Source organism: Balaenoptera borealis, assembly GCF_965194805.1.
Source record: "Balaenoptera borealis genome assembly, chromosome: 20".
Taxonomy (NCBI): Eukaryota; Metazoa; Chordata; class Mammalia; order Artiodactyla; family Balaenopteridae; genus Balaenoptera; species Balaenoptera borealis.
In genome coordinates, this window is record NC_138879.1 from 38,168,408 (window position 1) to 38,182,487 (window position 14,080).

General features: G+C 37.7%; 1 protein-coding gene across 16 annotated transcripts in view; it reads right to left on the reverse strand.

Moving 5' to 3' along the window:
* The window catches only part of BCAS3 (BCAS3 microtubule associated cell migration factor), a 569,341-nt gene that overhangs the window by 276,370 nt on the left and 278,891 nt on the right, over positions 1–14,080 (reverse strand). For 15 of the 16 annotated variants that reach the window (XR_014238437.1, XM_082372026.1, XM_082372012.1 and 12 more), the window contains 3 exons: positions 13,469–13,569; positions 10,526–10,722; positions 5,039–5,136 (listed from right to left, as the gene is read on the reverse strand). Coding sequence is in view for 15 of the 16 variants with exons in the window: in XM_082372026.1 (XP_082228152.1) it covers positions 5,039–5,136; positions 10,526–10,722; positions 13,469–13,569 (396 nt within the window). In the remaining variant the exon portion in view is untranslated. Of the gene's footprint in view, positions 1–5; positions 982–5,038; positions 5,137–10,525; positions 10,723–13,468; positions 13,570–14,080 lie in introns of those variants that run through there. The other variant, XM_082372016.1, reaches the window with a different exon arrangement.

Genomic DNA, 14,080 nt, shown 5'->3' on the forward strand with positions numbered 1-14,080 from the left:
GGGATATGGGGATATATGTATACATATAGCTGATTCACTTTGTTACACAGCAGAAACTAACACACCATTGTAAAGCAGTTATACTCCAATAATGATGTTTAAAAAAAAAAAAAAATCATGGAGCTAAGTGGCCTCACCACGGTAGACCAAATGGTGTTTCTTATAAATCTCTTGCTTCTTACCACCAGCAGCTCTTGTGCCTCTGATGGCTTTAAGATGCAATAACTAAGTTTGTCTGCCTCAGATTGAAATGGCAACTGTAGATACAGTGAAATACAGTCCTTAGGAATATGCTTCCCCCAGCGCATCAGAAAAATCTCTGTAAGATAAAAGCATGCCTCTATCAGAATGTCCCTCCAGCAGAGATTTGACTCCTCAAGTAATATCCTTGTTGCCTACCCAACCATACTCTTCTAATGAGTATTATTTATTCTTTTAAGGGTCTGATGCACCAAATGCCAAATACACAAATAGGCACAGTTGATCATTATAAAATCAATCAAATCAAACCAGTTTGCATTTTCTTCAAGCGAACAAATTATTTCGCTTTCCAGAAGAATTGGGTGCTGGAAGCCTGAATTAATTAATTCCTTAGAAATCATTTAGATGACTGCAATTGTACAACAAAAATAACATTTCTCTTGAGTCAAGAACAACAACAAATACCAGGTCTGCAACTTTGTCCCTATTTAGTGGAATGTTTGACGTAGCACCAATACGTTATGTACCAAAAAGCCTGCTCTAAAGAATAAGACTCATTTTACTTATCTGTCACAATTTTTCCTCTCCTACTGTCATCTGCCTCAGGAATGTACATCAATGCTGCTCTTACCACTTCTAATAACATTTTCTCTATAAAATGTTTACTTCAGTAGAGCTTGACAAAGATGTCTGCTCTTCATACAAGTCAGGCATAAGTTTGTCTTTAAGTCTCAGTTGCTTTGAGTTCTTTCTTGGTAAACACCAATTTCCATAGTAAAACTACAAACGAGGACAAACAAACTTAGGATGAACCAGATCTTTCTAGGCTCTTTGTATGGATGACTCAAAAGCAATTAGAGTTGTTATTAAGTTATCCAACAAGTACAGCCTGCAAGGCCTGGAACAAGTACTTCAGTCACCAATGTGGGAAACAAGTTTGAACAGGACATTGACAGTATTTTTTTTTCTCTTCAGGTCCTACACTTTTATCAAAAGAAGGACACATGTTATAAAGGACAAACAACGGGAAGAAATTCTTAGATACCTAACCAGGAATGTTAGGAAAAAAAGGAACGTACAGAGGAAAAAAAAGTAAGTAATCCATGCAGTGGTTTGTCTAGACGTACTGTCTATGATTCCGAAACTGATGTCAGTCAGTTGGACCGGAAAAATGGAGCAGTTCATTCAAATCCCATTTCTTCTGGGTAGCCTGTGTGTATGGATAAATCCTATAAAGTCCATTTCCAGAATGGTCTTCTCCTCAGTCAAGAAGGGAACCTCATACAATTATCTAAACTCAAAATCTGAGGTAGGATAGTATCTTTTGAAACTCCAGAGATCAGATGAAACATGTCATGGGAGGTAACATCTACATATAAAGCAGTATAGATCTGCTGAGTCTAAAATACACATATATAGAGAGAGACAGCAAGAAGCTGGTTCATAGGTATCTAAAGGCATGGAATTTACACTGTGCCTAAATTATCAAAGTTAATAAGTGAAAAACATGTAGTTTAGGTGGTATATTTCCATGTGAAGGAGTGAAGCACAAACATACTATATGATCAAGAAATCAAAAAAAAAAAAAATTTGCTAGCAAGAGTGGCATAATGCCCTGCTGATCTTTTAGTTTCAGTAGAATAACACTGCAAGATACACACATACCTAAAACAGAACATACAGACCCAAGGTTTAAATAATATTTTCACTTTGAAAATTGTCACGGCCACCAAAAGATGTGATAGTGTCACATTAAACTTTTCAATACTATGCCTCTGAAAAGTAATTAGATGAAAAATAATTATACTACCACTGGTTTAGACAGACAGAGCAAGAGCTGCCACTAAAATAAAGGTCACCAGAATAAGGGTTACCTTTCACAATTGAAAGGGATTATAAACACATGAAAGTCTTTTCCCAGAAAGGTGATGTTGTTAAAAGAGAGATTCAAGAATAGTTCAGATAACTTAATTGATGGCGGATGCATGTCAGGCTGTCAAAGGAAGATCTTCAGTGTAACATTTTGAGACAACACTTACTGGAATGCTTAAATGATTGAGCTGCTCCAAGGTGACATTTTTCTCATATTTTTTACACTTTTACCGGTAATGGAGAAAAAAAAATATGCCACAGGAACAATTAAAAAGACAATACACTTAGTCGTATAAATTGCTTGACGGTAAGACAAAGCAATGAACCCTGATAAGAGGAGGTGCCACACTGGTCATATCCCTCTAAGCAAAGGCAATCAAAACTCCAGATTAGCATCTTCATAATATGCGGCTGCCTCCAATGCATGGGTCATAATCGGAGACGCACTTCCTGGTTCAGGAGCAATTATAAAAATATGTTATACTCTTTTTAGTAGAAGAATCTAAAACGGAATTTCCCCATAAACTTCCTTTCATAAAGAACCCAAATCAGAGTTTGAGATTAGCAGATGCAAACTATTATATACAGAATGGATAAACAACAAAGTCCTACTGTATACCACAGGGAACTATATTCAGTATCCTGTGATAAACCACAATGGAAAAGAATATGAAAAAGAATGTATATATGTATAACTGAATCACTTTGCTGTACAGCAGAAATTAACACAACATTGTAGATCAACTATACTTCAATAAAATAAATTTCAAAAAAAGAACCCAAATCATCTAACCTCTATCTTGTTATCTCTATCTTTTCTCAATAGAAAGTAAGACTGTTAAAAAAGTGGTCCTACTAGATAGAAGTAGATGAAGTTTCCCCAACAAAACATTATTCACCCACTTAAAAAACATGTTCACCAAAAGGGATGCAAACCATTTGAGAGGTAGAGGATAATTCATAGAATCTAATTCCTCATCTATGGGGTTTCTTTAGCTCAGCTAGAGAACGTAGCACACACATTTCATTGCTCTGGCTGTCATTCTGAAAGGAGCTATAGCTTTTTGGAGTGAAAAGAGGCTGAGAAAAATAATACAGCTTGGTCACCAAGAAGTCCTTCTCTACTCCAAAGATTAGTACTGTCAGGCAGAGGCTCAGAGTTGGAGAACAATATCCTAGAACCTCCTACATGTTTTTCTGATGGAAATCTAAGTAAATCAAAGGCAAAGACTGAATCCCCTGCTCAAACATCAGCTTAAAAACTCTTCTTGCAACAGAGTAAAACAAAACTATGGTTGCAATAGTTCACTGAAGTTCCTTTCTGTGGCATGAGAGAACTTTACAAAGAGCTAAAATTGAGATAGTGATACGTGATAAATACAAGTCTTAACCCAGAATTGTGCACTGAATATGGCACATTTAATAACACACATGGGAACTGCTTTAGCGACATGTGTTTCACTTGACCAATAGCTAGTAACCTGATGCTAAAGCATTAATAATATGGCAGTTTAATAACGTAAAAAAACAAAAAAACAATACCCCCAAACCAACAAAACCTACTACTGAAATCTTGAATAAAATACTTCAAGTTAAAATACATCATTTCCAGGATTCACAATTGTAAATGATAATTCCATACGAGCAGGATCTGTTAGCACTGACAGACTGAAACTAGCAAAAAGATTTATTGTTTAAATCACCTATCTCAATATCTCATTCAGTGCAAGGCTAGGGACCTTAGACATTTCTGTGCTTGTTTCCAGGGGACTACCCTGGTTGCCAAGTTAAAGCAGAGGAACAAGTATGAGTTCTCCAAAGTAAGAGTTTACATTAAGAATGAAAGCACAGCCCTGGAAGTGGATAGCTCAATCAGACACAAGGTACAATCCACTGACAAATAGTTCAGAACGCCAAGAAAACATACAAAACCCATGAGCTTTCAAACTTCGAAACACATCCAGAGACAGAATCAGAAATAGAAGCTTTGGTCTTTTAAAAGAGACCTTCACAAATCAGGTTTGTGTTTGTTTCCTTTTTCTTTCACATTTTAAACGTCAATCAAGTCAGCTGTCTCTAGGGATTTTGAAATTGCTATAGATTAAAATCTTCTCTGACTCAACTGTTTGACTAATACCGAGTGTTTAATAATTCTACTTGTAAGAGACTTTTTTTGATGAAACCCTGCCGTATGATGTCTTCAGCTGCACCGCAGCTGCACCATATATAAAGCATCACTGTCCTTATTTTCTTTATGACTGCATTTAGAGATGAGAAAATGTATTATTACAGACAGTTCTATTATTTGGCACACCTGGCAGAAAACAGTTTTACAATACTAATGTAGCAACTATCACCTGTAGAGACAAAGACTTACTTCCAGGTACTGACGACACATATTCATGGCTTGCTTCCAAGGATAGGAAGTTAATCATTGTGATAGATAGAGTTAAGTTAATGAATTTCTAAACTTTATGCTTTCAATAATAAAACCATTTAAGCTATAGCATTTGGACTCTCTACTTCCACAGATCAGGCACTTTGATACTCAACAGGTTGAGTAAATTGAATCCATATATTGCATTTACGTTCTCTGTCAAGGTTGCTTCTCCACATTTGAGAGATCAAAGGCAAAACAGTCATCAACCCTGTAGCCTTCAATACTGTGTTCATTACATTTAATCGAGTGCCAACTCCACCGCATCATTCACCAACCTTAACAATATTTAAATGCATGGCGTCGTTTAGCAGCAAATGTAGGCACAGTACTGTTTTAATACACACACACCCCCCACACGCACACGTGCACACACAACTGCATGTGCACACGCAGCCATCCCTCCCCACCACCCCCCGAAAAAAGAAGAGGAAGATGGCAAAAAATATATACTCTCTACATGGTGCAAGAAAAGAAACTAAAAATGCACAGAAATACCCAGTAAACATTTTGGAGGTAGTTTTCTACCTGAGGCAGCATCAATCACGGTGGAAATTCCCCTTCGATCAGACGCTGGACGGGATGACCCTGGCATGCTGACTGGGTCAGAGCGGACTGGCTGGATCCTGCAATGCAATTTAATTTAATTCACATATGTTACTGGCATCAAAACTGTCGCTGGCGACAACAGATCTTAAATCAGGAATGCTGGAATAGCCCAATCCATTAAAGAACCATTCCTTCTAAAACAAGGCAAACAGGGGAGCTGCAGTCCCTTATTCTCGCAGAAGGCTAAAGCACAGCATTCTCTACGCTCTAGACCTCTTCTTCTCTTTGTATGTTTTCAATAGATTTTAAGCAAGGGACTGAAAAACTGAAATTAATTTAAAGGGATAAATTAAGCAGCATGGGAGAGGACACAAAACACATCATACTGAAAACTTTGGCATTTGCAAAGGAGATGAAGAGTTTTGAGAATCTTCAAATTCATGAATAGAACCATGCCTTCCTTAAAAGACAGCATTAATAGATACAAATTTTGAGTCACTCCCTTAAAATCCTTAATGAAAGTTACTTTATATATGACAACAAGCATAGGATAACAAAGCTGTGTTGGGATGTGGCTGCCAGGGGGTTAGCTAGGATTACTACCATCTAACTGAGTTACCTCCATAAAATTATCAATTAGCATTGAAGAATCAATTAGAGTCTCAGCAAACTTGCAATTTACTACATACAATTTCAAGTTGCTTGGGAATGGCAAATCTATAAATGCCAAGAGTCTATTTTCAGTTGTATTAGATTAATACTATTCACACAAAAATTTCTGTATGGCTAAAAGATCCGAGAGGCCCAGGCAACTTAAAGGAATAAAGACTTGTTATAACAATATAAGCATGCATTTTTGGTGATTCGTTCATTCAGTAAGTATTTGCTGAATATTAATCATGTGTCAGTATTATTCTAGGAACAAGCAGAAACAAAACACAAAATACAAAGTCTGTGTGCAGATATACAGTATAGCATGTGGACATTCAGGACTGATGCAAAAGAAAACTGGAGTGTGAAAATGAATGAAATAGGTAATTAAAGCTCAGAATGAAGAAATGGGGGGAGGAATGTATGGTCCACAGCAGATCGGGATGATCTTATGGAGCTATAACAGAAACTGGACCTGTATACAGTATTAGGATGTGTATATATGCAAAGGGGCAAGAAGTGCCCTTTAAACATAGAACTAGAACAAGTGAACCCTTGGAATTGTGACCAAGCATGATAAATGCAGGGCATCTTGAAGAGCATGATTTGGCTTAAGCATAGGGTTTATAGTGGATACTGGTGGAAGATAAGAATCGATTAGCACCATGGGACAGATTATAGAAGGCTGACATACCAATTATGGACTACAGAAAAAGAGTCCTTTTTTTAAAAATAATTTTGCTTTTTACATCTAGGTCCGTGATCCATTGAGTTAATCTTTGTGAAGAGGTATTTTTGTTTGTTTTTTTAATAAATTTATTTATTTATTTTTGGCTGCACTGGGTCTTCGTTGCTGTGCGGGGGCTTTCTCTAGTTGCAGAGAGTGGGGGCTCCTCTTCGTTGCGGTGTGCAGGCTTCTCATTGCGGTGGCTTCTCTTGTTGCGGAGCATGGGCTCTAGGCGCGCGGGCTTCAGTAGTTGTGGCTCGCGGGCTCTAGAGCACAGGCTCAGTAGTTGTGGCACATGGGCTTGGTTGCTCCGCAGCATGTGGGAATTGACAGGCGGATTCTTAACCACTGCGCCACCAGGGAAGTCCCAAAAGAGTCCTTACTGAAAGCACAGCTCGAATGTATATGCATTTGTTGTATGAAAGAAAGAAATGGAGCAGGGCGGGGGGATGAAAAATGATGCATTTGATCTAGTACTGGAAGTTGGAAATGTTGATGATCACTGCTGTAGTGGGCAATAATGGTGCCCTAACCAGTATGCCTTCTGCCCCAGCTCATTTTCCCAAGCCAGTCATGATAATCCCATCATCTCATGGTGAGATTATTTAGCTCAGGGATGGGCAGGCCGAAGCAAATGTGGGCCAGTGAGAAAAGAGGAAGAGTTTATTTGACGTTTCTAGAAGAGATGTTTTCTGGGTCTTATAAGAAACAAGAAGCTAGCCTGTTAGACATGCTCAGTGCATGCAAATCAAAGCTCCTTCCCGGTCTAAATAATTTATATGGCCTAATAATTTTCCTATTATTAATTCACTTTATAGCATTGGAGTTTCTGAATCATCCAGAGTTGTGGGTGGGGTGTGGACTGGGCTATAGGTGAAAGAAGATTGGCCAAGAATTGATGTGTTGAAGCTGGGCAATGGATACACAAGGGTTAATTCTATTATTCTCTTTAACTTTACATATTTTTATATATGCTTGAAATTTTTCCATAATAATAATTAAAAAAAGACCAAAAAAAAACTGGTGGGGGTGATGGAAATGTCCTAGAATTAGACTGGGGGATATAGCACAACATAGTGAATGTAATAAAGCCACTGAATTGTACAGTGAATTTTATGTTATGTGAATTATATATCAATTAAAATAATATGGTTAAGGTGTGAAGATCTAATGTATCACATGGTGACTATGGTTGATAAAACTATATTATATAACTGAAGTTTGCTAAAAGAGTAGAAGTTAAATGTTCTCACACACAGAAAATTCACAACATACATATATAAAATAGATCAGTTGATGGATGTATTAATTAACTAGATGAAAAAATAAAATGATAAAATGAAATTGATTTCTTAGGAGCTAATCTTGAATGGAAAACTAGGTTTTATATTTCACTTTCTTTTACATTATCTATTTCTCAGGTCTATTAATAAATATTTCATTGACCTTTTTTACGAGTTAAATCCCTATTCCAAATAAGGAGCTGGTATGAGGTTAGCCATGCCTAACAGCCATGCCTGCTATAGATATGACAGCCACCAATACACCTGACTGTTGCCATTTTGGTTAGGATACAGGGAGGCAGACTACCACAGCATCAAGTAGTTCTTAGCAATATGACGTATAGGACAAGGTACCAGGTGTAAAGGGTCAGTTGAGCCAAAAAATCTAAACAAGTCTTCACAATTTAAAGGAGAAGGTAGGGGGCGGCTTCCCTGGTGGCTCAATGGTTAAGAATCCGCCTGCCAATGCAGGGGACACGGGTTCAAGCCCTGGTCAGGGAAGATCCCACATGCCGCGGAGCAACTAAGCCCGTGCGCCACACCTACTGAGCCCGTGCACCACAACTACAGAGGCTGCGCTCTAGAGCCCACGAGCCACAACTACTGAGCCCAGGTGCCACAACTACTGAAGCCCACGTACTGAGAGCCTGTGCTCCGCAACAAGAGAAGCCACCACAACGAAGAGTAGCCCCCGCTCACCGCAACTAGAGAAAGCCCGTGCGCAGCAAGGAAGACCCAACGCAGCCAAAAATAAATTAATAAAAATAAATAAATTAATTTTAAAAATAAATAAATAAATAAAGAAGAAGGTAAAGTCAACAGCCATACTGCCATTGTGCATAAGCCTAAAGAAATGTAGAACCAGAGGTGAGGAGCTGGGATAAAGTGATAGTGGACAGGAGTGAGGAGAATATAAAAAGTGGGATTTCTAATTGGATGCTGGGCAGGAAATGGTACTAAACAGGACACATAATTGAAATGATGTGAGGTAAATCTGAATTTTCCATCAAAACTGTGTTCTAATGGGGTTAGGTCATAACCAAGGGCCTATATGCTCAAATGTTTAAATATAAACTACAAGTGAAATAAAAATAAAATTATAAACCTGGGACTAACATAAAGGTTTCTAATATTTATATGTTCCCAACAAAAAGGACACAAACAATTTAAATACCGGGAGCTCTTTAGTATAAGAAAAAGAAAAGTCCCTGAGGAAAATTCTGGAAGGATTTCAGGAATAAAGCTCTGTCTGAAGAAGCAAGTTAGAGAGCTTTTAGATGAAGAACTGTATCTGAAGTAAGGGGTAACTAAGAAAGCTAGAGGAGGTCAAAAACAAAGGAACAGGGGACTTCCCTGGCGGTTCAGTGGTTAGGACTTCACCTTCCAGTGCAGGGGGTGCGGGTTCGATTCCTGGTCGGGGAGCTAAGATCCCACATGCCTCGTGGCCAAAAAAACCAAAACATAAAACAGAAGCAATATTGTAATAAATTCAATAAAGACTTTAAAAATGGTCCACATCAAAAAAAAAAAAAAACTTTAAAAACAAAAAAACAAACAAAAAACCCAAAGGAACAGAGCTGTGTATACAGGAGCTGGGGATGTCCTCCAAAGAAAAGGGACAGGGTCTTATCAGAGTAGCGGGTGACAATCATCAGAAAGAAAAAAAGGTGGGGGGAGAATCTCGAGAATACTTTAGTAAAGAGAATAAACATAGTTTCATGGGTCTATTTTATTAACATTTAAGTAACAAAATAACCTATAAAAACATTTGAATACGCACTGAATCACTAAGCTGAGGACTGACTCTACTTGACTTTCTGAAATTGGATCATATTTTATAATTAGTACCTATGAAAAATGGTCTAGCACCCACTGTATTGTCACTATTGCCTCACATCTTAGGGAGAAGTGCCACTTCTAGAAAGCTAAAGAAAATATACTGAACGAAAAAAAGCAAAAATGTATGGAAGAAATAAAATACAAAGAAAACTAAAATAACAAACTAAAATACTTAGAAAGGTATTACAGGAGACATGTTTCATTATATGAGTTATTCTTAAAGAAGAAATATCTAGGCCTAATCCACCTCTGCAACAGCTTTTGCATTGTTATAAAGATCTGTTATTAATGTTGACAAAGAAGTAGAATAAAAACATATTTCCAACATAGGATTGGGACACATTTTTCCACAATTTTTAAAAAAGAGATGCAAGAAAAAGGTCAGAGGGCTATTTTAGATTCAAATAAAAATACACTGTAGAACTTTTTTTAAAAAGAACACAAGGAAAGGGAGACTATATTGCATTAGACTGAGCCCTTCACTGTCTGTTGTATCCTAATGTGTCAAGTCCTGGTGTAACAAATTAAACTGCTAAGCAAACAGAAGAGCACAAAAGTCAAAAAGTTCTCAATTACATTAAAAAAAAATGCTAATAATAAAAAGCATACTCTGTAAACTACTGTGATTCTTACAAGTGAGGATCGAGAATATATATGATGAAAATATAGCGAGACAGATAAAGAGATAGATATTAGAAATATGAGAGAGGCATCATAAAATAAGATGGCTTTAAAAAGTGCAATGAATATTAGATTTAGGGAAGTACCATCCAGAACACAAATATTTATTGGATGTGATGAGATCTCACATAAGATCCCCAGTGATAATAATGAACCACAAGTTACACTGTATGTATTCTGCAACGTGATAAGCGTCAAAAGGGGAAATGCAAATATTATCTAAGATGTTAACTACAAATGAACATATTAATGTGTTCAAATCACTCTCTAGTTCTTATTTCTTACCTGAGACTGTTGAGATCAAGATCATCTGTATCAAAATCCGAAAGGGGCTGTGGAGTATCACTTGGACCATGAGACTGCAACACAGATGAACTGGATGATATGACTGTGGTTTGGCCTGAGGGATGGATGGTTTTGAACTGGAACTGTGGACCCATCCACAGACGTCTGTGGGGTCCGGTGTGCGTTACAATTTCTACCTGGAACAGATTAGGAATCATGATTGAAATGTATTAGGCTCTCCCTTTGAGAGCCTTTCATGATCCACCCCCCGACCCCAATCTCATCTCTGAACACTCACATTCTCCAAGAAGCCCATCTTAACCAAGTGGAAGAGGGACAGGGCATCTACAATCAAAAGGTGATGACAGGGACTTCCCTGGTGGTCCAGTGGTTAAGAATCCGTCTTGCAATACAGGGGACACTGGTTCAATCCCTGGTCGGAGAACTAAGATCCCACATGCCGCAGGGCAACTAAGCCCGCGTGCCACAACTGGAGAGCCTGTGTGCCGCAACTACAGAGCCCACGCGTTCTGGAGCCTGCACACCGTAACAAAAGATCCCATGTGCTGCAACTAAGACCAGGCGCAGCCAAAAAATAATAATAATAAATAAATAAATATTTAAAAAAAAAAAAAAAGGTGATGACAATAGCAACCTATAGAGACATTCACTACATCCCTCTACGGGTTCTCACCAAAATATATCAATACCAGAAACTCATTTTGTGTATGTGTAAATATATGTGCGTATATGTAAACACAAATATACATACACACACACATGCACCCCACAAATATAACACAAAAATCACATGAGAATAAAAGGATCAGTTGCCTGCCTCATATACCGAGCACTGGCTCCCTAGGGACTAGGTTTTTCACTCATTCTAGACAGTACTTACCACTCTGTGGGCATGCAGTGAATACTACACCTATCAATCCACAGATTAAAAGTAATTCCTTCATTGAGGACCAAGCTCATGACAAATGTGTAGTTGTTCTTGAACTATCCAAGGAAAAGAAAAGGTCTGAAATAATTTAATACCCAAAGCCAGTTTCTTTCTACAATTAAACACTATAATATTTACTTTACTGCCCTCAAAATCCTCCAAAATTCACTTTTAATGGAAGAGAGGACTATATATTTTCCCTCAAACTAGATTTGTCTTCAAAATACCATTTCTTAATTAGATTGTTTTTCTCAACTACCATGAACATTCACATAGGTATTTTAAATGCTGCAAAACAGTAATACCAAAATGCTTTATGAATTTCATGCTCTATGGAGGGGGTACGGAATGTTGCCAATATTAGACAATGCAGAGAGTAGGACACAGGGTAAAACCTAAAAATAAACATGTGATTTTACAAATGAGCAACTTCAATAAGAGATTAAATAGGCAAACCTTTGGTAAAACACTATTTCTCAATGTCTTGTAATTGCTACATCCACATCTGTATACATACTTTATGGAATTGACTAGCCATGTGCCTTAGTTTTGCCCTGAGTTCTTTTATATTTAATCACATTTCTCTGATTGCAGTGATTAATTCTTAACAAAATGTAACTGAAAAGGTTCACGGAGTGCAGCTCTGTGTGTGTAAGTCCTAAAGGGCAAAAGCATCACGGTCTTGGAACAATATTCACATTCCCACTAATCACAGGGAGAAAACTACTCAGATTTAGGACAGTGATTTCTCATTCAAGGAGTTGTATTCAGCAATGTAAATGAGGCCACAGATAAAGCATTCTGTGTATTTTAAGCTCAAAACCATCAGTGTCACAGAGCCGAGAGGTAAACAGATGCCTGTGCAATTTCACTGAGGCAACGGCCAGATGTTCCTGCTCACTCCTCTGTTGTATGCGGTACAAATATATTGTAGATACTTTCACACTGACAGCACACATTACCCCTTTTTCTAATTGAAAAGTTGAAGTGAAGGACAGTGGTTTCTTTGCCAGCATTCTTTTTTTTTTTTTTTTTTTACTTTATCGTGGTATCCTCAAGAAAGGATGTATGTCCATATGCATCAAGCTCCTTCAAGGAGCTTCCTGGGAGTATTTTTGGTGTGATGAAATGTATGTCACCTAGAAACAATTTGATTCTCCAGTTCCCAGATTCCCTTTAGTTTTTCGGGCTCCCTTCCCTGAGAAAGCAATGAAACTGCACCCGGCCTCCACTGAGGCACCTGTCTGATGAAAAGCCGCTGGATTGGTAATCTGAGACCAGTCATTAACTTCACCAAATGATGTCAGACTTGAGACAGACATAACAGCATTTGTAATGAAGTCACTTGTAATCTCATCATTTTGAAATCTGCCTGAGCATCTTTTATTTCAAAGCCCTTGAGATGAAGACAGCTTCACCTAGCAGGGAGAGGAAGGGTCAGTCGAAGCTGTTACAGGACTGGTTTCGAGACCGCTAGAAGCGGCATTACAGGAGCTTAGGAAAGGAAAGCCAGGCGGGCACTTGTGTAGATTAGAATGCTTAACTTTCCTAATCAAAGTATGGGCCCAATCTTCAGAAACTGTTGCCTCCACAAAAGAAAAGCCCAAAGATTGCTGAATGGCTTCACTGTTTTAACAAGGCCAATTCTTATTTTAATCCAAACAGTCCATCTGAAATCCAAGGTCCTGGGGGATACGAATGGATTGTTTGAAAGGTAGCATATTTTATGCTCTCTGTGTGAAAGCTAATGTACACACACACATATATATATGCATATGTGTGTGTATAAAATATACGTATATGTATCCCTGCAGCAGTATTTATGAGAAATTCTTAATATGGAAAGACAATTGATTAATTCTTGGGGATCCTTAAAAAATCCCAATTCTGCCCATTTTCCTCTTAGGAAAATAATTTTTAAAATTCAAGAAAAAAAGAGCTAATGGATCTCTGTTTTCTGTCACTTTAATAGACCCGGTGTTTCAGAGTCTTACCTGAGACAGCCACTCTTCATCTTCCTGCCCACTATGGTCAGAAGCTAAACTGTCATAGGACCCATGCCGAGTAATGGGCCCAGGACTTCCAGGGGGAACCACTGCAGGAGAAAGAAAACGTATTTAAACAACTTTAATCCATGCAGTGAAAAAAATGAATGTAGGCATAACCATCCTGAATACTGTGGTAATTTATAAGCTAAAATAAGACATTCAATGCACAATTCAAATAATTAACGAACAAGAAAGACTGAATTTCTGAGGAGTAAGAAAAATCTCCAAATAAGAGTACACTTTAAAAAACATCTGCAGGAATTTAGTCATTACGTATATCACTGTTAAAGAAATACACAACTAATTGCATCTTAACAGCACAAGTACATTAAGGAACAGTGACAACTCCATTGCCCACGCACCAATGTAACTCCTAGCCTTTAGGACACTTCAGTCCTCTCCATCTAACAATGAAATTAATTTAATGCAGTTCCTATAGTTCAGGAAGGGGTTTTTAAAACAAATCTCAAATAAGATTCTTTAAGAGTCTATTTAATAGTTCATATAAAGGGAAGGCATTAAAATATTTTTAATTTTAAAACACTTTTAGTTCCTAAA